Source organism: Solanum verrucosum, unplaced genomic scaffold, assembly GCF_900185275.1.
Source record: "Solanum verrucosum unplaced genomic scaffold, falcon-dt-bn FXZP01000032.1, whole genome shotgun sequence".
Classification (NCBI taxonomy): Eukaryota; Viridiplantae; Streptophyta; class Magnoliopsida; order Solanales; family Solanaceae; genus Solanum; species Solanum verrucosum.
The window spans coordinates 821,312-847,224 of record NW_026020569.1 but is presented as its reverse complement, the minus strand read 5'-3'; the positions used below and the strand labels follow the sequence as shown (position 1 = coordinate 847,224).

The following is a 25,913-nucleotide window of genomic DNA, read 5'->3' as shown; positions in this document are numbered from 1 at the left end:
ACTAACAAAGTGGATCAACTTCAAATTGTTCCAGGGTATCGAATAATGAGTCTATGCGTTCCACTTAAAAAAAGAAAAAGTGGTATTGTAACTTCCTCTCTTAATTGACTTATTATCCCCTCATTTTACAATGAATTTCACGCAGACTACTTTTTCACGGGAAAAAAGAAGCATAAACTACTTTTTACTTGCTCCCTTTGTCCATTTTAAACCACTTTCAAATTAAAGTAACTTCATATATATCACTTCAATGAGGCATAAAACTATATAAAAACAAAAATAGAGTGAAAAGAACATCTAGCTCTTCTAGATATACTTCCAACACACCATCTTATCAAACTATTTTACTTAGTAGATATGGTAATTATCTATAACAAATCTTATTATAAAAAGAAACAAGAATATAATTCCATTAAAATAGAAAGAAAAGAAGCTTTTTGGATGACTAGTGAAGTCATCAAGTTTGGTGTTCACAAAGAACTGTAGAAGAGGGATATTGTTGTGGGATGTGTGTCTGTCTATACATTATTGTCAATCCAATATGTAATTAATATTATTACTCCATTATTCCTCATTTCTCACTCTGCATTTTTTTTTCTTTTAATTTGTACTCCCGGTACCTACTAAGTGAATTATAGGGGTATGATATATTTTTAATAAAATACTTATAGATATAAATTCACTATTACCTTTTTATTATTCTCAACCTATTCTACTAAAAATGTAAAGTAATTAAGAATTCCATTAATTGAATGGTAAATATAAAAAAAAGATAAATTTTAGGAATCACATATTTTTAATATGAAATTACAATCTATCCTTCTTTAGTTTGTAATTACATTAATCTCTTAAAAAGTAACACAAACTGGATACATAATATGTAGCTTGAATACATTAAAAAGGATCTCGAATACATTATAACATAAACCGGATACATTAAAAACTATCTCGGATACATTATAAAATAAACCGGATACATAATATGTAGCTCGGATACATTAAATATTGGCTCGGATACATTAATATGTAGCTCGAATACATTAAAAAAATAAGAGATTTTAAAGATTTTTAGAAATAGAAAGGGATATTGAAAATAAGAGAAATATAAAACGTGTATTTCAGTAATTTTTCCTTTTAATTTTGTACAATGACTATATTAATTTTCGTCCTAAAATATAATGGTTCATTAGTGGATATGGTTTAAATATTTTACTCTTTTTTTTTTCATTTAAAGCTTTATGTCCAAAAGTGTTTTTTTTTTCTTTTTCTAATATTGTAGCACAATAGGAAAAACAATTAGCACAGACTGTGTACACAATGTCACATTTGAATTGGACTATTTAGTTGGCATATTACTGTAACTTATTATGCATTAGTCATCATCACTATGATTCATGCCATACCAACTTTTCCGTACACTTCTTCCCAACATTTTCCAACTGCACAATTCCTTTATTTCATTGATTTCACATGTTCGATCAATTAAAATAAATAGGAAAAAAAAAAATCTACCTTTTCTTTTATATTTTATTTACTTGTTTCCTATATTAGTAATTTAACAAGTTTATTTGAATTAACCTATATACTCCTTTAAATTTGTTTATCTTACTTTTTTTTGTTTGTTTTTTTCTTTTAATAAATTCTTTCCTTTTTTTTGTTGGTTAGCTTTTCTATTTTGAAATGTACAGTACTATATGATTAATGGACATATTAGTATATTTCACGTTATTTATTTAGTTTAAGGTCAATAACATACCAATGAAATCCCATAAATTGAGTTTGGAGTCAAAATTTTAATTTAATATCACAATATTTTTTCAAAAAAAATAATCGTGCCAAGTTATAATCAAACAAACAATGTAAAGTGAGAAGAATTACTTCATTAGGTTTCCGAGCCACCGCGCGCGTACGTTCCACCAACCCTAAACATAAAATCCTCTGCCAATTGATCAAAGATGAACCCATGAAGTAATTCTTATCAAAGTTAAGTAGTCATATTTATAACACAGAAATCGTAATTTGATTTGATTCATATAAACTATGAGAGAGATTGTTTTTACATATATCCTACAACTCCAGAAGAAAATTACAAATGCAAACCCGCCAAATTCAATTGGTTCTAGGAGAATATATTATATATATAACAAAACTTTTAGATATATAGGATCAGAAAGAGACGATGGATCGACTAGTATTAATTAATTAGTCAATGAGGACATTTATCAGATGAAGAAATCGGAACTCCGATGTGTGTGGGTTTCCGTTCACCGGCCATTATAACGATGATCCTCGGAGACATCTCCGCCATTGATGTACTGTTGTTCCCCCTACTTGCAGATTTGTCTTCTTCTTCGTCAGACCACGGTTGATAGAAGGAAAATACGAGGAGTAAAAGAGCCACAATAATGAGTGCCAATGTTAATGCTAAACCACCAAATAGGTAAGGAAGAGGTGATTTCCATTGCCAAAATGAACTAGTATTATTTGGATCTAGGCAAATGGTTGAATTTGTTGGTGTGTCTCTCATAACTTTCACTCTGCAACAACAACAACAAAAGTATTGAAATAACTCAGATGAGAAATGGAAGATAAAACTTATAGAGGTAACACAACTTGTGCCCCAAGCACTACACTCTATGAAATGGCTAATATGCCACTAGCTCTAAATAAGTTTCTCAATGAATATATTAATTTTCGTCCTAAAATTTAATGATTTATTAGTCGGATATGGTTTAGAAATTTTACTTTTTTTCCATTTACCAAATGTTTATCTTTTTTCCTATTTGTAGCACAGGAGAAAAAATAATTGACACACAAAAAAAAAGAGAGAAAAGAGTAGGCGTTCTATTTTTTTTATGTGTACATAATGTCACGGATTATTTAGCTGTAATATTACTGTAACTCATTATGCATCAGCATCATAACTATGATTCATGCCATACCATTGTTTCCGTACACTTCTTTCCAACATTTTCCAAATAAAATAAATTTATTTAACTTTTTTGTCTTGATCTATTATTGGTATAAATTTTAGAAATCACAGAGTTTTAATATGAAATTACAATCTATTCCTATTTAATTTGTAATTACATTAATTAATCCCTAAAAAAGTAAAACAAACCAGATACATAATATGTAGCTCGGATACATTAAAAACTAGTTCGGCTACATTATAAAATAAACCGGATACATAATGTGTAGGTCGGATACATTATAAAATAATTTAAAATTAGGAGAGAAATAATGAATTTTAGAGATTTTTAGAAATAAAAGAGAATATTAGAAATAAGAAAAACATAAGTAATTTTTCCTATATTGTACTAAATTTAGTTAAAACAACAAAAAAATATTTTTTTCTTCAATTTCGTGTGAACACAATGAATCATAAATTCATTGATGCCAAAACATTACGTTTCCAAGCCACCGCGTACGTTCCATCAACTCCAAACAGAAAATCGTCTGGTAATTGTATTCTACTTTTTTTCTTTTCTCTTTTTGTCAACAAGAGAAGAAATTTGTCAAAGATAGTAATCATACTTCATGCATCTTAAGTCTTAAAAGGAAAATATGCGTTTAAATTAAACGAACTTCTGTAATAAATAAATAAATAAATAAAAAAGAAACAAAAATGCACAAGAATATTATGAGCGTATTTAATTAAGTTCATAAATTGGTTAAATTGATTTATATACATTTTTAGACTTAAAGTGCTTATTATAAGCTAAATTAATCAAATCTAATAAGTTGGTCATCTCAATTTATGATTTGCCAGCTTATAAGTACTTTTAATTTGATTTTAATTTTTTTTATCCGTATTATACTTTTAATTCTCAAAATGTCATTTCCAAATAAAACCTCTAAGGGCTAAGGCTCCAACTTTCTTTCCATTTCATGTAAGTCATTCATCATGTTCCTTGTTACTTTTAATTTAAGTACTATTATTTTTCTTATAAAAAAATAAAAACAATTCAGTCTAAGTCATTTATCAACAAAAATATATATATTATTTTTAAAAAAAATCAAGCATATCAAACGGCTCATTATTATATGTATATATATTTTTAATCTATATACGTAATGTTGCTTGCTTTATTTTTCAACATGCTTTGACTAATAAAGAATACTACTTCGCTACTCAACAAGATTGTCAAAGTTTTATTGTTACATTAAAGAACAGTTGCACTATTTAGTTAGATGTTGGCATAAGAATTGATGTGAAATATGGAAAAGTGATAAGTAAAAGAAATGCAAAATGCTTAAATATGTCATGGAATTTTGAGAAAATGTTCATTTAAAAATTTGGCTCATTTATGTTATTTTCGTTTAAGAAAAAGGTCATCCATGCCATTATTTGTTAATGGAAAACAGTTTCGATTTTGCAAAATTATTTTACAGATGGTCAATTATTATTCAGCCACGTCATTAATTAAATTATTTTTTAAAAGGAAAAAAAGGCTCATCTATGCCATTCGTAAAAGTTTGACATAGATAAGCCAAACTTTTAACGGATGACATAAGTAATTTTTTCTTCAAAATTTGATGGCATGTTTGAGCCTCACAGGAAAAGAAAATAAGAAAAAATATATATTTTTTTAAAAAAAGGAACATAAAATATGAAAAAGATATAGCTAGTGGAAAAATTGAACTACATTCTCCACTTATGATTGCATAATATTGGAGCTCTAAGGAAAACAGAAAAGACCCAGGTCAATAAGTCAATTACCATCAACTTCAAAAATAACTAAAATAAACATAGCCCCAAAAATGTGTTATTTGAGTAAAAAAATAATGAGTGGAAGTGGGTAATGTGGAATTATTAGTTTAGGTCTTCCACTTAATAAAAAATGTTAATTAAGTTGTTGTGGTGTAACTTTCTCTAATTGACTCATTGTACCCTTTCCGCCTTAATTAACAGTAAAAAAATCGCATTTATTGCTTTTTATTTTAATTTATCTGTTTTGCTTTTTCTTTTTAAGTTCGTTTTAAAAAGAATACTTCGTTATATTTACGACTACAAGATTAAATGATATGAAACCACAAATTTTAAAAATCTTATATACTCCATCTGTCCTTAATTACTTGTTCACTTTTGAATTGACACACCTATTAAGAAAACAATTATTGACATAAAAATATAAATAAAAAGTACTTTTTACTTACTCCCTCGTCCAATTTCAATCACGTTGCTTTCAGTGGAGCATAAAAAATATAAATAAAAAGAAGATGAATTTGACAGTAGCAAGCACTCTGTTCTGGGCTCTGGCTTTTCTACCATTAATATTATAGTTTGATTAAGCAATATATTTAATGATCATCTCCATATGAATTGTTATAATTCTAATATAATTTTTAAAAGTGACAAGTATTTTGTGGTAGATATTCAATTTTTTTAGTATTGTTACAACTAATATGGAATTGGAAGGGAATACTTCCATGACATTTTTGGAAGTGGCTCCTTTTTTCAATTGCTCCTTCCCCTCCATTTCCTCTAATCTCCTTTTCGATTTGCGATGTGTCACTTAATAAATAGATAGGTTAAAATTCGATTTGAGCCAATATAAAATTACATTTTTTAAAAAAAAATTAATCTTCTCACAATTGTGTAAGACTTAAATTAATTCTTCCAAAAATAAAACGGAACACTATTCTACCATACTAATAATCGAAGAGGACAAGTGCCAAGTTTAATGCTAAACCACCGAATAGAGGAAAATGGAGTTCCTTTGGACCCATGGAGGTCGTTGAATCTGTTTCATTGCGCGGTATCCCAGATCGAAGAAATTTCTCATGCAATTTCTGACTAGTTATAGTCTCATAACTCTCTGTAAAAAAAAAAAAAAAAACTAAAGCAAGTGGTACACTACTACACTATATGAAATGGCTAATATGCCATTAATATTAGTTGGCTACCTAGCTCTAAAAAGGTTTCTGATCCTTTTGATAATTTGTTGTACAATATAATGATTATACAAAATAATATGTAATGGATAAATAGTACTCCGCATAATTAAAACATTACGTTTCTGAGTCACCGCGTATGTTCCACCAACCCCAAACAAAAAATTGTCTGCCAATAGTTTTATTCTACTTTATTCTTTTCTTTCCTTTTGTCAACAAGAGAAGAAACTTGTGAAAGATTGTAATCATACATCATATATTTGAAGTCTTAAAAGGAAAAATATGCGCTTAAATTAACCGAATTTATGTGATAATGAAAAAAAAGAATAAGTATTTGGTTAAGTTAATCAAACTGACTTATAAATAGTTTAGAATTTATCGAACTTTTTTTTGGGTAGTTAAACCTCCATCATGGAGGTTATAGAATTTATAAGCTAGAATTAGGGGTGGTAATTGGGCAGGTTGGGTTAAATTTAGACGGATCAAAACAATAAATGGGTCAAGACCCAACCCAACCCAAATTTATTTGGGCCAAAATAGGTTGGGTCAAAATAGGTTAGGTGACGGATAACCCAATTTGTTCAATTTTTATTAAGTTTTAATAGCTTTATTTGCTATTTTATAAGCTTTTAGGACCTAACAAAATTGTTTTTTTTCTTCAATATAACTATATATAACCTATAAAATAAAATAAAAAGTTTTTTAAAAAATAAATTATTTTGACAAAATTTCTCATAAATCAATTTGAGTTACATATAAACCCATTAAAAATGGATTGAGCTAACAAATGGACGGGTCAATAACCAACTCAAACCTAAATAGATTGGGTCAAGTTGAACGGATTGGATTTGATTTTACCACCGCTACCTAAAATTAATCAAAAAAGCTTGACTACAGCAAGAATTTTGTTCTGCGAGGAGAAACTGAACTACATTTTCCATTTATGATTACTTCTGGAAGATCCAGGGAAAACAGAAAAGACTAATAAGGTCAATAAGTCAATTACCATCAATTTCAGATATAACTAAAATAAACATAGCCAAAAAAAAATTAGTGGGTGGAATTAAGTGATAGGAGTATATTAATGTCAAATTAAAGTGGTAGTGGTGTAAATGTAACATCCTCTAATTGACTCTTTAGTGTCCCTCTCCCGCTTCATTAACAGTAAATTTCACATTATACTCTCTTCGTTGGTTCAATTTTACTAGTTTATTTTGAATTTTACGCATTCATTAAAAAATAATAGTTGTAATAAATATTTTATCATTATGCACTTGTTAGTTGATGTTTAGTATTAGGTTTTAAAAAATAAATAACTTATTCTAAGGATAAAAATTGAAAATAATAATAATAATCTTTTATTAGTAATATATTAAAAATGATAAATATTAAAAGTAAAAAATCTATTTTTTTTTTAATAATAGACAAATAAAATGAATGCAGGAAAATACTTTTTACTTAATTAGTTACTCCCTTATTCATTTTCCAAGCACGTTGTTTTCGTTGGAACTCAAATTGAATCATGCGTAACAGACTCATCGTTTTGGTAATCTAATTAACATAACACAACTTATATTTTTATGACTTAATCTATTTTAATCCGCTTAAATTCAACTAAATGATCCGTTGATTATCTCTACTTATACCTCTAATTAGTAGTCTTTCCAATACCTAATCCATATGCCTCCCTGCCCATTGGTCATTTCTTGATTAAGTTGATTCTTTCAATAATTTACTTCACATCACAAGTGCTTATCGACTCATGAGTTAAGATGACATTAATATTGTCTTAAGGATAAAATAAAATCAACTTAATCCAATTGGTGGTGAAGTGATCATTACCAATTGGATCAAAAGATGTTGCCATTTGGTCCAATAATTAAGATGCTAGACCTAGATGTTTTTGGGCTAAAAATTACTATGTGCGGTTATAATTCCTCTTCCCTCCACCATGCCTTTTTCGTTTCAATTTTCCATATTAATAAATCAATTTCAATTCAATTTTACCCGCCATATTCATGTACGGATTGCAATCCAATTCATTTTCAATTTATTCATTGGCCACCCTTGATTAATTCCTATAATTAGCTTAGAATTTGCGGTCATGTAAATGCCTATATATCGAAGTTTTACTTTGTATTTTTAGCAAAAATTTATTTTTTGACGATCATTCTAGATCAGTGGATTATATGATCTAAATATAATATTTGATGTCTTCCAAAAAAAAAATGATCTAGCTAGTCCGAGTAAATGGCCAGGGCATAACAAAAGGTGCAATTAATTGTTGGAGTAATTGTCTGGAAAGCTCGATTTCACCTAATTAACCCTCTTGCTAAGATCAAAATAAATAACACTCCCTTCTTTCTCTAAATTTTTACTTGTTTGATATACTAAAAATATGTTTTCACTTATACATATACATTTTAGCATATCAATTTTTAAATTTTTTTTTTTTTGTTTTACCCTTAATATTAACTATTCATTCAAATTATTTTTCAAGTCCATAAAAAACTATACACTGATTAACCTAACTATTGTAGGCGCGCACTTCACATTTCTTAGAGGTGTAGAAATTTCATTGTGGCAAACAAAAGTAAATTATACCAACATAGGTTGTGGTGCACTGGTGAGAGTGTGTCACCCTTAACCAAAGGTCTTGGGCTCAGGCCCTGGGTATGAAGAAAATCATGTTGGGAGAGCCACCCCCGAAGGAGCCCTGCAGTGCGCGATCTGAATTTAGTACCGGGTGGAAAACCAAAAAAAGAGTAAATTATACCCAGTAAAATTTCATAAATAAAATTTGAAAAGAATTGAATATACGACCTTACCTTAACCCTGAAAATAGAGAATCTATTTTCGAAAGACTCTAATAGCCTTTAATCACGACTCATGAGTCTCTCATGACACAAATGAGTTATTGGTCCCCCCTTCTACCTATTCCTTCTTTCAATGCACCAAACTTTCTCTTAATTAAAATCTCAATTCCAAACTCCCTCACATTATTTTGGATAAATATCTCCGAATTATTGTAAATGGTACGCAAATATCCTCCGTCATATTTTTGGGACATTGGTACCCCTGCCGTCCAAAAACTAGAGCATATATACCCTTTATACTAACGGACATACACGCGTCATAATCTTATCTACCGATCCGACATTTATTAAATATCGAATGGACGGATAAGATTGTGCCACGTGTCCCTATTTAGTCTTCTGTTAGAGTGAAGGGCATATATGCTTTAATTTTTAGACGGCAGGGGCATTAATGTCCCAAAAGTATGACAGAGGATATCTACATACCATTTACGATAATTTGAAGGTATATTTTTCCTTTTCCCTTGTTTTGCGGTAGGCTTTGCGTCACGTTAATGTCTATCAAAACTTTTCACATTATATCCCTTCTCCCTCAACAACATTAAAGGGGAAAAGAAAGATAAGCCACCTAAAAATCTAACTCGAGGATAGTATTCTAGTGTGCTGAATCTAGAATTTCAATAAGGCAACTCAAAAAAAGATTAAAGAAATATTTCTTCAATTTATGTGACACTTTTTGAATTTCGAGATTCAAACCATAGTATATTTTTCATATTCTTTTTAATATTTTGAATTGTTAATTGTTGTGACTTATAACATTTTTTATATAGTTTTCAAATATATAAAATTTATTTTAAAAAACTTGAAGATTTCATACCTAAATTTACGGTCAAACCTAAATTTTTTAACTCTCAAAATTCAAACTATGTCACGTAAATTGAAAGAAAGGGAGCATAAATGTCATATATAATATTTTAAGGATAAATTACGTAACTAAGCAAACATCTCAAAGAATTATTGACTAGTTTCACAGGGATTTTTTTAAAGAAAAGAAGCAGCGCCAGAATTTAATCAATAAAACTTCCACCCAAAGTTACAATCAAATTTCCATCTAAAGCCTAATTATATATGTTTTCTATTCTACAAGTTGATTGTTTATCTCCTCAAAAGAAGTGTAATGTAACTTTAAAATAATATTGGAAGAATTAATGTTCTCTGTTTTGTTGTTCTTTGGCTTAATTTATTGTGGCAGGGTCTCGTTGCTTCAATTATTATATATTTACTCAAATTAACTATGGACATTGGTGCTTCGGTTGCTTTAATTAATGCAGAAATTAAGCCCTAAATTAATTTGCTTGACATTCAAATAAACAATAATTGATCCATATTCTTTTCTTTAGCTATAAAATAAAATAAAATAAAATTGAATGACAAGAAGTTGATACAAAAAATATACTACTAGCTGTTAATTAGTTGAAACAAAAAATATACCACCCCTTATGTACACGTTTTCACAAATCAAGCTATCAAAAAAAAAAAATAGTCAATCCAAAAATACATTTAACATAATATGTGATATTGTTCGTTTTGAACTGCTGATCCAGGCTTAGACTTGGTCAGGACCGTAGCGAATAGGCAAAGTCGGCATGGCTAACCACGTAGGGTTGTAATCTCCGGGCATGATCACAACAAACTTTGGTTCCATCTCCGGCTTCATCAACTCTACCGCTTGACCGCGATCCGAATCGTTAACGTTGATTGAACGGGATGATGATTCTTCCGTTGAAGGTTTCTTGTATGAACAAGTTACGACTAATAACGTTAACGCGATTAATCCCAATATAATTGCTATCCCGCCAAAAAGATAAGGGACTGGTGAATTCCATCTGGTAATACCTGAGTCTACTAGTAATGTTGAAGTTGCATTATGTGATGGCTTCATCATCATCATACTACTTGACATTGACATATGTTTTTTTTTCTCTCCTATGGTATTGATTGATATTTGATATGTTATATTTGTTTTTTGTTGTATTTATAAGAGGGGAAATAATGGGTTTTAATAGTGCATTGATAAGATTGGAAGGGAAAATAGTTACATATAATATAATGGAACCGTTTTCTACTCAAAAAAGGTTTAGGATTCTTTCTTTGGGTATACTGTATTCCTTGATGATCTATGCACTCAAAAATTCGACGGTGCATCACTTTCCAAGTCTTGTCTAACTTTTTGTATTTCCATATTTATCCCTACTTACCATATTTATGTTTTTTTTTAATTACTCTAGTCCATATTAAGTGAATTAGTGAGATTATTATTTTTTAGTTTAAATAAATAAATTATTCAAAATTCCAAAAAATTGTTCGAATTTTTTTTCATATATACCCTTTCACTTAATGATTTTTTAAAAAACTAGTTTACTTTTAAGAGAATTTTAGGAATAATCAAATGGATAATAGTAGGAAGTATTATTTGATTTATGTCCTTAAATAATATTTTTCTTAAAAGGTTTGTTATATCTCACCAATTCACTTAATTTGGACTATAGGGAGGAAAACTTCCTCCCTCTAGCATAATATTTGTCGTGTTTCTCTCACACATGTCTCTTAGAAAATATTAATTAGGTGAGATTGTGACTATTTTACCCTTATTTGTGTCTTAATATATAATATCTTTTCATTTGATATTCACTTTATCTATGTGTCATCTCTTATAATTAAGGTGCATGCTTATAGTTTTCAAGAATAATTAATTTGAGAATAGAATAATGAATTTTGTCTTAAATTTTTAAAATGACAAATAATTTGAGATAATTATTTCAGAATGAAAGACAAATAATTTGAGGGAGTACTTAATTTTTTGCTTAATAATATTTAGGTCTACAACAAATTAGATCTTCTTATACTAAGACTCGTTTTTTTTCCCTCCATGCGTCAAACACAGTCGTATTTTATTTTTGGACTTTAACTTGCCTTCGTGACCTTTTCTTAATTATATATATCATTATTCAACTATGTAAATCGATTAACAATACACGTTTTCAACAATTAATTTGAGATTAAACTTAAATATGGAATGACCTCAATTGTACTAATTAGTATACCTAAGAATTTTTTCGTGTCATCCAATCCTTTATTAGACACTAGAATTAGGAGACTTGTAGGTGACAATCATTCATCTAGTGTCACTATCATCTAATATGAAATAAGAAATTAAAGTATAGAAAGCTTATATCTTTTCCTAGCTCTTTGATCGGTCGCTTTCCTGATTTTCTTTTTTCTAATTTAATCTAAAATCAACTAAAGATAGCGTGGATTATACTTTTGTGACGTTTTCTTTTAATGTCTCTACCGTTACCTGAAGCTAATTATTTGTCATGTTGTCTCCATTATAGACGAACGAAGATTTAAAATTGCTGAAATTAGAATTAAACTGACTTTAAAATAATATGTTCAGTTGAATCTACTGGGAATGGGTTACGGAAGGGTATATGCGTAATTTGATCATGTGAAAAAACTAACATGAACAATAATGTGTGAATATTTTAGAGGGAAAGTTCTTCTGAAATGGGCCTATAGGGCCCGCTAAACGTGTTCTTTCGGATTAAGAATCCAATTCAGTTCATGAATTTTAAGTCATACACATGATAGGCTAATAAATAATTTATTAAGAAGGGAAAAAAGAAGTGTAGCTTTAACAGAAAAGTGATAGATAAATATAATCAAGGTTCTAGAGGAATAAGATGGCTTTCTTATGATCAAATTAATGTGTTTAAAAGGTCTCTTAATTAACAAGCTAATTAATCCTAAATTTCACGATAACCCTAGGTTGATTAAGTAATCCTTGTTGTATATAGTGGTCTTTAATTTTTATTTGTACTATTCATTTAATTAAAATTTATTATCAAAAGTATTCTTAATTATTACTTAATTTCGCTAGTTTTTTTTTTTTTAGAGAATGTTTGCTTTGAAACGTATTTAGAGCTATCTAATTCACAAAACAAACTTTTACCTTTAATATTAGAAAAAAACAATAAAATGCTAGGCATATGTTATGCTCTATAAGGCACGGCCGCACGGGTTGACCTTAATTATGTCCAAAGCATATTTCAGTGTATGAACTTCTTAGACATGATGTTTTTAAATTGATCTTGTGTTTTTAGGGCATAACTTGTACCTTGGAACAAAATTCAGTTTTAGAATTTTATATCTTAAAAAGTTGATACAACTTTTACTAAATTAGAGATCACAAATTGAGAGATAAAAATTAAAGACCACAAAAAAGAAGAAGTTATTTGTGCACATGTCCTTACAAACATTTATATTGGGAGATTAATTGTCCAATATATATAAGCTTCTAAAGCCCGTTTGTAGCCCAATTCATCATGTGAACTTAAGCCCGATTTTATCTCAAAGCAATTCACATCCAAGGGCCTGAATCCAAACATAAAATATGCGACATTGTGTTATATTGGCTCTGACTCACAAATAAAAGATCTTGATTCAGATTCATCATCCACGTAATATATGTTGTCTGTTTACTGGAGCCTACGATACGAACTTTACGTTCCTTGTCTTAATTTTCTTGTCAACAAAACTTTCAAAAGAATTACTTTCTTTTTATTTAAAAGTCACCAAATTTTATAAGATTTCTTGAATAAGTATGGTTGTTTGTCCTTGTGCTGATTATTATTGAGGACAAACCAACTCTTATTTTCTTTCCAATATAATAACTAAGAATCTTAAACAAGAAGCTACATTCTTTGATTTGAATTGCTTTGACAATTTTACTTCTTAATTCTACTCTTAATCTATTGCCAGGGTTGCTCAGTAAAAAGGGTGATCTAAAGCCAAAATTTAGAAAAAAATCTTACATTTAAAATAATAATAATAATAATAATAATAATATATATATATAATATATATATTATTTTTGCTTTTTAAAATTAATTATAATTTGATAATTATTTTATTTTTTTCGATTGAAAGTATAATATTTCTTGTAGTGTTTTGTAAGACAAGTATACGCATATATAAATTGTTGTACGTTACATAATAACACAAATATTTAAATTTCTCTTATTGATCATAATTTTGAAAACCTTTTCAATAAAGTCAATTGTTACACAATATATCAAAGTTATTCTAAAAGTGTTTTAAAATAAAATTAAGACTTCACTAGAATGAATATGCCAATTAGAGAATCATTTTTTTACTTGTAAAAATATTGTGTTACATTAAAATCAATGTTATATGAATGTTACTTTAGAAGACATTCAAAGTTAAGATAATATTTTTTTTAAAATTTAATTAGTTGATAATCTAGTTAGTTTGAGCTTGAAATGTCTAATAAAACAATTCAAATAATTGAAGACAATCTTACAAAACTAATATTGAAACATGGTTGATTCTAGTGGTGGCAAATGAGCGGGTTGGGCTCAAATTTGGGCGGGTTGAAAATGAGTTAACATAAAATGAGTAATAATTCAACCCGCCCATATTTGATATGGGTAAAAATTGATTGGGTAACAAATGAGTTGGGGAAAAGACTAGTTTACCCATATTTTCATGAGTAAATAGTTCTCTACTTAAGAATTCAACATGGAGAAAATATTTGAGTCTTTTTTTTAGATAAAAATTGTTTAAAATACTTTATTTAGTCATATTGTATCATAAAAGTAAAAAAAAAAAAAAAAACTCCTATAGCTTTTCAATATAAAATAAATTTATATAATAACAAGGGGAAAATATTTTAAATTTCAAAGTAAATGTATTTACATTTTAGAACTAAAACATGCTTAATGCACTTTAAGCAATGTCAATACTAATACATGATTTTCTTATTTTACACTATTGTTTATTATCCAATACAAAATTAAACAAATAAAAAATATAATTATAATTAACAAAGGAATTGTACATTTAAAATATATATATTTTGGAGGGCCAAATACTTCATCTTTTCAATTATAGAGAAGAATAATTGGTTTTTATGACATAAAAAGGAAGAGAAGTTACAACAATTTTAGTGATATCATGAATTTTGAGTAAACAAAAGTTGGAAGCTTAACCCACTTGGCTAGTCCATACTTTACCCATAGTTTACCCATAGTTTACCCATATTTTTATGGGTTAAATATGGGTATCAACCCATATTTTATCCGTGTAAAAAATCACTCACCCAACCCATTAAAATATGGACGGGTTACCAAAATATGGGCTCATTTTGCAGGCATTAATTAATTCAAACAAAATAAAACAAATTAAGAAATAAAAATTTGTTTTATTTAAAAATATAAATAAGGAAAACTGATTGAGTTTTCGAAAAGCCGATTAAACTTATGGTTTAAGAGAAATCGGGTTTCCAAAAGGACAGAGTCGCCACTTAATTTTTATTAAAAAAAATCAAGAAAAAATTTAAGATTTTTCAAAAGATTTAAAACAGATAAAATCAATTGAAAAGGGGTTCGAAGTTCAATGTACATTCCGAGAAGGTGTTAGGCCCTCGGAATGCCCGCTAACTTGCGGTTGACCGGCGATTTGACCAAAATGATTTTGACTGATTTTGAGAGATTTAACATGAGAGTAATTAAATAAATTACAATATTTAATTAATTTTGAGAAAAACAATTAGATGAATGACACATTTTATTTTTATTTTTTGTTTAGAGAAAAGGATCCGAAGTGAAACAATTGAATTAAATTGCACTTGAATGGAATTTTAAAAAAAGAAAAAAAAGAAAAATTTTTAAAAGAGTTTATCCTTTTACATCATTTTAAAAATAATTTGAACCAACTTGATTAATTAAAGCATGAAACCTTTTTAAATGAATTGAAAATGACAATATAAAATTTTGACTAAATATTCAATAAAAGCATGAGAGTCGGTAAAAATTAAAATAAACTAACATAAAGAATGTTCATCTTTTTGGGGAATTAATTAAGTTAAACCAAATTAGATAAAAAAAAAGTTAGTTAGAAAACAAATAAAACAAAGAAAGAAGCTAGGCCAAATTTGGGGGGCTTTTGGCCCAAATTCAATTTTTTTTGGGCCCTTGGCCCATTTTCCACTGCCTTTATGCAGCGTATACGACTTCCATATACGGCTGTATATTCTTGTATACGGCGCCCAGAACCTGTAACTTAATGTATACAAATGTATGTAATATATTTTTGGACCCCCGGACACCTGCGTCTCTGTTTTCAACCTGTATTTCAATGTATATCGATATATACTGCTGTATACAATATGTATACAGCCTATTTTTGGGATTTTTCCGGGGCCTGTTTCAGCTTCTTTTTCACCGAATATGAGGGTGACTTGAGACAATTCGAGGATATGCAAGAGTAGAGTCCAAAATAGGCTCGGATAGCATTTCACATGCAACGAAAACGAGGATAAGAAATTAGAAATCATGGAACAAATAAGAAAAATTGAATAAGAAGAGTTATTGATCTTCGTGCAAGCAAACAAAGTATAGAACAAGCTCTTTAACAAAAAATAAAAAAAATAAAAAATAAAAAAAAGGTTACATTATGGGTCGTTGTAAATCACATGTCAAGAATTCAAGGAAAGACCATAACTCCAAAACATGCTTTCTAAAGATAATAGATCACAATAATCCTAAATAAATAAGAATTGAACAAACCAATCAAAATGCTAAAGGGACACTTCTTGGGTAACTTTGAAATGTAAACAAGGAAGTGATTGTACTTTGTTCAAAGGCATGATATTCAAGAAAAACTATCACCGAATAAAACAACAAAATAGAGGCTGCACATGGACAAAATAAGAATAGATTACACCATGATAAGTAAATAATAAGCAACCAACATAGCTCAAAATAAGAAGAGAGGGAAAGCATGCTGCATATTAGACAAATATTCCATTTCAAGCAATAACAAAACTAAATTTTATCCATGGGGGACTAAAGAGGACAACTTGTTATACTAGAGGGTCAAAATATTGGAGGCAATAGCCAACTAAATCATTTTAAGCAAAGGAAGAAAATAGCGGCCTCCAAATAACTAATCATAGAAATATTGCTATTCCATGCTACGCACCGGCACAAATAGGCATAAAAATAACATCCATAGAGAAAAAAAAATGTTGAGCAAATACCAAGTAAACGACTATACTATCATTAGAAAAAAAAAAAAATCTCAACTATACTAAGATTGGAAAAACTGAAATTCCAAACAAGACAAAGAAACATTGAGCCAAATTAACTACTCCAACAATAGGCTGAAGATAAAACACGCAAGAGAACTAACAAAGAAAGTGAGGAAGTATACTTTTTTCGGGGCAGCGAACTAGAACAAGACGAAGAGGAGACGACTTCACCACCGCTGGAATATGACTCCGAGAGCCTCGATGAACAGAGCAGAGTCAAACGGGAGCAGAAGTTTGATTTCCAATCTCTATAACCTCGAAACCTATTTCCTAAATATTTGTATCCAACTATATACCTAGTAGCTCACAGTATTGTTTCCTAATTCAAGCTGACTTTTTTATTTTTCCAACCTCTTTCTCTAATATGTTCCCCCAGCTAAAAAATAAATAAATTCGGCCCCCTAACACAGTGAAGAAGGTAAAGTCTTTATAGGGGAGAAATTAGGGTTCCAAATAGGGGGGAAAATGGATGAATTCGAGGGGGAAAATGGATGAATTCGAGTGGGAATTCGAAATTCAAACGCCATAAATTTCTTGCACCAATTCGGATAAACACCTTTTCTCTTGAGGTTTTTACTCATTCCGGAAGAGGGAATGGAAGGAAAACGTGTCTGCCGCCTGCTACAAGGACAAAATTACATGTGCTTTACATAGACGCCGTGAATCGCTTTCCGTCTATTTGGATTGACGTCGTCGATTGCTTTCCGTGTATTGCTCTGTTATTCACGTTGCTTGGTTTTTGCTGGAAGAAAAAAAAGAACAAAGGGTATATGGGTGGGGTCCATTTGGTGTTGTCTATTTGATGTATGTATTGTAATTATATGGGGCATAGTTTTCTTTGCTTTGGGCTGGGTCAGAGTGGATATGGGCTGACTGAAGTTGGGCTAAAGGTTGGCCCAACTTTGGTCTTTAAAAAAAAATTTGAATGCAAGGTGGGAAAAGGGTTAGAATTGTAATAAAATGGCTAGGTTTTGAATTGAGGATTTGGCCAAAAGAATTGCAATTATAACCGATTAGGATTACAAAAGTAACCAAATCAGATTTACTTGGAGAAAGTGGCCGAAAAATATAAATAAATAAATAAATAAGATGAATTTAATATTAATTAATTAACGAGTTTCTTACTCTTAACGAAATAAAATAATTAACTTGATAATAATATAATTAATTTAAACATGAACTAATTAATTCAAAATCGTAATTATGATTTAAATTAAACTAAGTTAGTAAAACACTTAGCTAAAAGAAATAAAAATCTTTTGATATGATTTTCAAATATTTATAAAATATACTAATTAGACACATAATTATATAATAATTAACTTAATTATAAACTAGTTAACTCGAAATATAAGTTATTAATTAATTTAAACCAAATAGCCAAATATTTAAATAAAACTAAAATCGTTTTGAGACAATTTTCGAACATTCATGAAATATGGTAATTATATGCATAACACGTATATTATTTAAGAATTATAAATAAGTGATATATATATATATATATATATATATATATATATCTATACATATTATTTTATTTTATTTTATTTTTTTTTTAATTTTCTAAAACTAATTATTCGAAATCGTTTGAAATTAAAGAAGCTCGATGATTAATCTATATTGTGGAGGCCCAAAATTGGGTGTCAACAAAATTAACGATAAATTTAATTATTTATGAATTTAATATAATTATATCAATAGTAAAATTTCAAAAATATGTGCATAATAATTACTCTCTCTGCCCCATATTAGAGTAGTTGATCATCTAACTAAAAATAGGTGTCCCAATTAGTTGTCACCTTACTAAATCAAGAAAGCTTTAAGTATTTTACCAAATTATCCCCTATTAAATGATGTCTTGAAAAATGATTTAAAAAATAAATATTTGATGTTGAGGGTAAAACATGATTTTTTTTTTGTCTTTGTGACAAATAAAAATGAAAATCTATTTTAGGGATAAAAGTGAATGGAGGAAGCATATTCAAAAGGTGATATAGTAAAATTATCATTCTATTTATAGTTTCTTAAAAATTGTGCAAAATCAATAATGGACAAATATTATTGGACAAATGAAGTAGTAACTTTATCTAATTATTTATGATTTTTTAATATACATGTAAAAAGGAAAATGATCAAATAATATGGAACATAGTAAATTATCATCTATTTTTAATTTTAATTACATCAATAATTATCTACTATTTTACATTATAATTACATCAATAATAACATTTCAAAAATATATATGCATAATAATTAGCAACAAACTATAATTTTTAAAAAAATTAATAGTAACACTAAATACATAATTTTTTTATATTCTACTTATTACGGTGCTTCTCACAATACGATATTACTAGTAACATTTTTCTTAGCGTACTTATAGCGGTGCTTCTAACACTTTATTTAATTAGCGTGCTTATTACGGTGCTTCTCATTATAAATACAGATAGATTGCTCCTTTATCTTTTGTCTGCGTCTTCTATCCAGTGCTTTTGGTTCTTCGTTTAATCTCGCCTCTTGCTCGATTATTTATTTCTGTTTTGTGCATTTTATACATGTTTTCGTATTTGAATTTCCTTTTTTGAACTGAATTTGGGGTTTTTGGTTCTTTGGAGGATTTGTATTTTTTTTGAGTTTTAGGGTTGAGCCGCCTTGATTCCGCGTATGCTACCTCTTAATTCTACATTGATGATATGACACGAAAGAATCTTTGTTATGGCTGTCAATCAGATAAAAAAAAGGTAATGATGTTTGGCAAATGGCATTGCAGAAATAGATACATAAAGTCCTAAGGATCTGAAAGATGTTTTATTGCTTTAATGATTTTATGAACGTCGGAATAACAAGAATTGCTCCATTATGGAATGCTTGGTGTTTGTGGGCTGTGTTAAAAGTGCTGAGTTTCAGCGAATGGCAGGGCAGAAATAGGTACTAAAGTGCCCATGGATCAAGAGGGACCTCAAAGTTGAAAGGCTTAGCCAGGCTCTGGTAACTTCTTTCCAAAATTCAGGACCACAACTTCAATGTTCTTGCTGAGATAGAATCTACAATGCTACATTTTCTTTTAAACCATAACTTTAGAATATTGGTTAGGATTATCCTCCGAAACAATGATACAATCTTTAATGAGGCATAATACGTAAAGCAAGTAAAATTATCATTAGTTATTATGGATATGACACAAATTCTTCTCATTTGCCTAAATGTTGGTGGGCAGAATAATTTGACACCTGTGCTTTTGAGAGGTAGTTGAGGGAGTCGAGCATTTTGGACAACACCTTGTGTGTGTATACGATATAATCTCGAGCAGCAAACTTGTACAAAGTTAGTTGTTCATATACAAGAAATAAGATTACTATATCTGGATTTTGTTGTCGAATGAACCAGCAATGTAGTTTGTGTTTTCACATTGAATTAGGAAATCACTAAAGGTTGTTTTATCGCTTTAATAATTTTATTGAGTTGGAATCACTAAAATTGCTCCACGGTGGATTGCTTGGCTTTTATGAGTTGCAGAAAAAGTGCTGACGTTCAGACAAATGGTAGACCAGAAATAGATTGCTAAAATTCCCTTGGAATCTGAGGGACCTCAAACTTGAAAGCTTAGCTGTGCTCAGGTGACTTAAGTGGAACCTACTCTTTTCACTTTTTCTCAGGACTCTACCTCCACAAAAGCAAAAAGTGCTACATTTTTGTATAAACTACTACTATAGTACTATATGCTTTTAAATGCTGGTTTAGATTAGCCTCAGGTCCTTTGACAGTCAACTGACGCCTTTTAAAATGTGACATCTTTGTTGAGGCACTGAAAAATTGAACATGATTTAAAAGGGAGTATAAGATAGTAGAGCACCTTGAATATCCTGTTGTTAATTAAATTATATCAACTATATCTGGATCAGGAATATCTCAAACAATGAGTTGTTTGTCCGTTACTCTGGCAGGAATAATATTGGCAGTGACACATTGATGAGTATTCTTTTTCTTTGCTAGTGAGTTGTGGGGTGGATAAAGGTTCTTTGTTCAACTAATAGCAGTGCAGAATTGGATACTAAAAGTACCCAATGATCAAAAAGGACCTAAAAGTGAATGTCCAAGCCATTCTTGGATGAAATTTCTTAGCCACAAAGTTCTTACCTCCTTACATTTTCATCGTATTCTTCGATAAGCTGGAACTTGCCGTGTTACTTTATCAATGACTACTTCACATCAAAAAAAGGTAAAAGTGCAATATGCTTTCCTTTTGCGTCTTGTTCAATCAGTTGCATATGTTGTAAACCTGGTATTAGCTCAAGACTGATAAAAGTACACTCTGTTTTGATTACTGATACTGTTGAGGCCATGGAATACCTCCTCGTCTTATGCTTCACAGTTTACTGTAACTGGAAATTGAATGAACTGGATCACAGGGATTGCTAAAGATAGATTAACAATTTATTAGCCTGCAAACAAGTATGAGGAGATGAGCAAGTATCTTTATTGATATTTCTTAGTGTTAAGCTGTTTTGGTAGTAAATAGATTAGTGCAGAAATAAATGAGCCAAATAATGGCTGAGAATCTATTAAAGCAACCCAAGTCATTTATGTAAGCTACATCTTTTTGGGGCTTGTTTGTAAAGCAGCTGTATTTATAAATACGTTTTGCCCTTTTGATTTCTGCTAAACAAAAGTATTCAGTAATTGAACTAGATAGAACTTGTTAATACCAGGGTGATGTTGGATTACGTAGCAATATGTTAGAAGTGCTCATGAGGCATGCTTAAACCTCGAATCTAGATGCATCGCAGGCTAGCTTCTTTTTGTTTCTCAGGCAGTGCTCAAGTGTAAGGCGTGTGCCTACAAAAACACAGCCAACTAATTGCTTCTTAAAAAATTTAAGTAATTTATAAGGCCTGTAAATTCTATTTTGAAGTGGGTGACACTAAACAATAATTAAAAAGCAATTCATATATCACTTATTAAAAAATTAAAAACAGTGAGTTAGAAATTCAGTAGATAATTAGAAACTTAAGTTTGCATTTGTGCAACTGAATAAACTTTAAAATGATTTTATTCTTCATATCTGTTTATTTTTATTTGTGTTTCTTCATCTCCATCTCCCTTCACTAGCTTGTGCTTTTTAACCCTTCTTTGCACTTAAATTCCAACCATACCCTGGGGGTGCTCTTCCCTTTTGCTTTTGACAACACCATTCTGTTGCAGGACCTAGAACCCAGTGGAATCCAGTAAGGTTCATACTGCCAAGTATTTTAAGTTGATTATATATGAACAATTAATGAAATAAATGAAACAGAGAACACTTAAGATTTCAAGATAGGAGGATCACTTTAGTAGTTGATCGTCTTGATGCACTTTCCACTTTTTAAGTTTCAGTAGAAGTGAAGGGAAAATCCAGATGATTGGTCTTAGATAAATTCACTAGCTTAATTCAATAGTTTTATCCATCTATCCCATGTTGTTCCCCTTACTTCTATTGCCTTAAATTTTCCTTTCACAACTGACTAAAGTGCTTCTTATATATCTTGAGGAAATTACCTATTTCCTTGCCGATTTCAAATTAGAAGCTGTATTTTTATCTGTTTTGGGGATATCATGTACCTTGATTCCGTCATTAAACTAAATTTTTTGATGATCATTGTGATATCCTGCTTACACGGTGCGTATGGACTACCATTTTTAGGCAAAAATATTGCATCCGTGCTTTCCTATCCTTGGAGAAGTGGTCCTTTTATTCTTTAGCTGTGATGGGACATTCATTGTACTGAAGGAGAATCTGGGAAGGCTCTGGACCAAAAGCAGTTATTGATGAACATTATGTATCAAATTCAAAAAGATATGTTCCAACAAAAAGATGACCACAGTGGAAAGCAGAAGCGAGCTTCAATTATATTGCACCAGCACACATTGTCATATACAACTGGGCAACCTGAAGTTGTTGGTAATAGTGCTTTTCCCATTACTTGTGGCTGGACTCAGTTCTTTTTTAACTTGGAAAAGTTAACTGCAATCAATTCTTCTTTTGTTTTTTCTTTTCCCTTTAGGCATCTAGTATCTATGTTTGTGCTGGGTAGGTCCACTAAGAAGGTAAACACTTCATACCAAAAGGTCCTGCATTAACCCAAGACCTTTGGTTTAGGATGCAAATTTCTCATTCATTCCACCACACTCCTTGATATTGCAGTCAATTCCTTTACACTGGAGGGCCTTTTTCTTTTCTTTCTCCTCAGGAAAATTGTACGTATTGACTGCAATGCGGTCTACAAGGAAGAACTCTTTTTGTACATATACAACAATGCAGAGAATTTAGTAAATCCTCTGTGGAAAACTATTTTAGTACATTCTCATTATTCAATAGCTAGTCGATCGATAATGATTGAAGATACAATATTAATTCTAGGTTTAGGGACTTATAGTTGATCTACTCATTGCTATGAAGGAACAATTCCATAAATTCTATCTGCCATTAATTGTGTGGAAAGCATCTGGTCTGCTTCAGTGACGTCTGTTCTTTTCGCGAATCGGCCTTTGATTCTTGGCCTTGTTTCTGCATAGACTTTTCTTGAAGCATACCTTATGGTTTTCTCGAATTTACGGTTCTTCTTCTTCTCTCTGTACCTCAGGACTCTGGCTTCTCTGTCCATTGGAGTAAGCTGGGGAGGTATCTGAATTGGAGGGCCTGAGAAAAGGTCAATGTTCCCTTTTGGAGGTCGTGGGTGGGAGTTTGAAGTTTCACTTAGTGCAGATTCTGGGACAACACTGACATCCATCGACGAAATGGAAACCTGAGAATACATCAAGATAAATAAAACAAAAGTGGTCATCGCTCCAATTAACTATCACTTAAAAGGTACCTACAGTTATTCGTCCATAAAAAGTGAAATCAGTGATCTGAAAAATAAGGAATACAAATTTAGATCCATAAAAATTTTCTTGGTCCATGAATTTCGTCAAAGTGCATGTTGCCTGAAGTGAGATATATGGATACAGATTAGAAAACTCACACTGTGACTCATAGTAGCAGGGTAACCATATCTAGTGTTATAATTGTCATACTCCATTCCCAGCTGAAAATTTAGGTGGTGACTTTGTTGTTGCTGCTGTTGGTGGTAGAGAATCAGAGATTTTCCCTGTCCTTCCTGAACTGGCACAACACTATCTCCACGGTAGCTCTTCTGAGGAACAGAGTAATGTTGTTGCTGCTGATTAACACTGTACTGATCGTTAAATTGACTAACCCCTCCATACTCCGCTAGATCCAAGTAGTCATCCACTACTTCCCTACCAAACAACATCCCATAGTTGTTATTTTGATTATTGTGGTCATTGTCAAAGTTCTTATTGTTCTTCTTAACAGGAGGATTCAGCAACAACCATGAAGCTGCTTCATCTTCATCATCTTCATCTACAGTCATATCATCTGCATTTTGAGTAAAACACAAGAACCCATAATCCTCCGTGCTTTCCCCTGTGGGCCCACCAATCATCATAGAACCACTGCCAACAGTTTCGACAGCTGGAGGACCATAAAGGGTTCCTGGAAAGTGGAATCAAGACGAATTTAGAATTTAAGTTTGATGGGTTCAATCTTTAAATGTTCTTGCTACTTAATGCTATACATTTTGGAATTATGGTTCAAAAATCATATTTCTTGAAATATTTGTTATTTTTTACATGTAGGAGTATAATTTTTGTGTGGCTACCTAAAATGGGCATAATTGGGACACGGTGGTGACGGCGCGCCAAGGGGTTGGCAGAGTGGATGCCAGCGTCGCAGGAGGCACAGAGTGAGGCAGCATCTGCCTTGCAAAGAAAGGCTGCAGGGGCACGTCCGCAGGCCTCGCAAACCCACACACGCTCGTGACGAGAAGCCAACAGATTTGCTGCATGCATGCGGGAGTCACAGCCGGCACACAAGAAGGTGGAATCTTCCCTGCAGTAAACGGTACATGCGGTGGAACGGCAACTGTCACACACCCTTGACCAGTTGTTGCTACTGCCATCAAAACCCCCACTGTTCTCCTTTTTCAACATTGAACTGACTTTTTTTTTCCCTTCTTGCTCTCTATTTTCTATTGTACTTTGAATACTGAACTTGAGCAGGTATGCTGTAAACTTATGGGGTGCTGTGAAATGTGAAAGTGGAGTAGAAGGAAAAATAACAGTAGGCAACTACAAAGTGGGAAGAGAATCCACAGGTCCACAACTTCAATGTTCTTGTTGAGATAGAATCTACTCTTTTCACCTTTATGGTATGACTCTTCATCCAAAAAAGTTAGGAAGCTCTACATTGTCTTTACTGTATGTTTTAAAATATTGATCTGGATTAGCCTCCGAATGCATATAACATTGTTTCATAAATAAAACATCTTCTTGAGTAGATAGTGATAGTTCAGGTGGGAAAGATTTTTTCTATTGGCTTCAAAAATGGCAATGAAAGAGGGTGATAACAGAAAGTGCACACCGGGAACAACTAATAGCTAGTTTAATCAGCGCTGAGGTGTATTTTAATACATTTATGGTGATATTTCAGGTAGGAAAAGGGAACAACTCATAATTTGGGTGTGAAACTCGCGAAAAAAGTGATAGTTCAGGTGTTTTTTTAACCATTAACTCTAAAATTTAAGAAACCACTAAAACAACAGTATATTTAAACTAACAACATAATACACTACAATACAATAGGTAACAACCATCCAAACAAGCTATTTAGAGGAAAGTTCACCAACTTCATGAACATTACTAACTTCGGAATGGAATGAACCATCAATAAATCTTTTGCCCTAAATAAAGTCTAGCAATGACAAGAAATAGGAATTTTCCAGGAAAAGAGTTTTATAAGATCAATTTAGTATAGAAATTGGTCTCCTTTTGTCTTAACTGCTTTACTCAAGTCTCTTACCTCTAATTCACTTTTCCTGTATTCGCATCTTAAGAGTTTAAAGATTCAGGTTCAATATTTTCTCCAACTGAAAAAATTGGATGTCCCTATAAAATATAGGAACACAATTATAAAATATTTT

General features: G+C 30.7%; 1 protein-coding gene and 1 long non-coding RNA gene across 2 annotated transcripts; one reads left to right on the top strand and one right to left on the bottom strand.

Moving 5' to 3' along the window:
• Positions 1-19,380: 19,380 nt before the first annotated feature.
• Positions 19,381-23,613, top strand: LOC125810694 (uncharacterized). Its single transcript, XR_007441885.1, has 5 exons — positions 19,381-19,881; positions 20,312-20,510; positions 20,887-21,112; positions 22,574-22,831; positions 23,514-23,613. It is a non-coding gene; the product is annotated as an uncharacterized LOC125810694 (long non-coding RNA).
• On the bottom strand, positions 23,322-24,924 carry LOC125810691 (zinc finger protein CONSTANS-LIKE 2-like). The gene is made up of 3 exons (XM_049490165.1): positions 24,594-24,924; positions 23,895-24,427; positions 23,322-23,675 (listed from the first exon to the last, which is right to left on the bottom strand). Exons 1-3 carry the CDS (start codon positions 24,922-24,924, stop codon positions 23,322-23,324), a joined length of 1,218 nt encoding a protein of 405 aa, XP_049346122.1.
• Positions 24,925-25,913: the final 989 nt, after the last annotated feature.

Excerpts from the sequence above, each read along its gene's own strand:
- LOC125810691 (XM_049490165.1), bottom strand. The coding sequence starts at position 24,924 with ATGTTGAAAAAGGAGAACAGTGGGGGTTTTGATGGCAGTAGCAACAAC. Across the intron at positions 24,428-24,593 it reads CCCAATTATGCCCATTTTAG|GAACCCTTTATGGTCCTCCA; the intron begins GTAGCCACACAA and ends TCCACTTTCCAG. Across the intron at positions 23,676-23,894 it reads CTGCTACTATGAGTCACAGT|GTTTCCATTTCGTCGATGGA; the intron begins GTGAGTTTTCTA and ends ATGTATTCTCAG.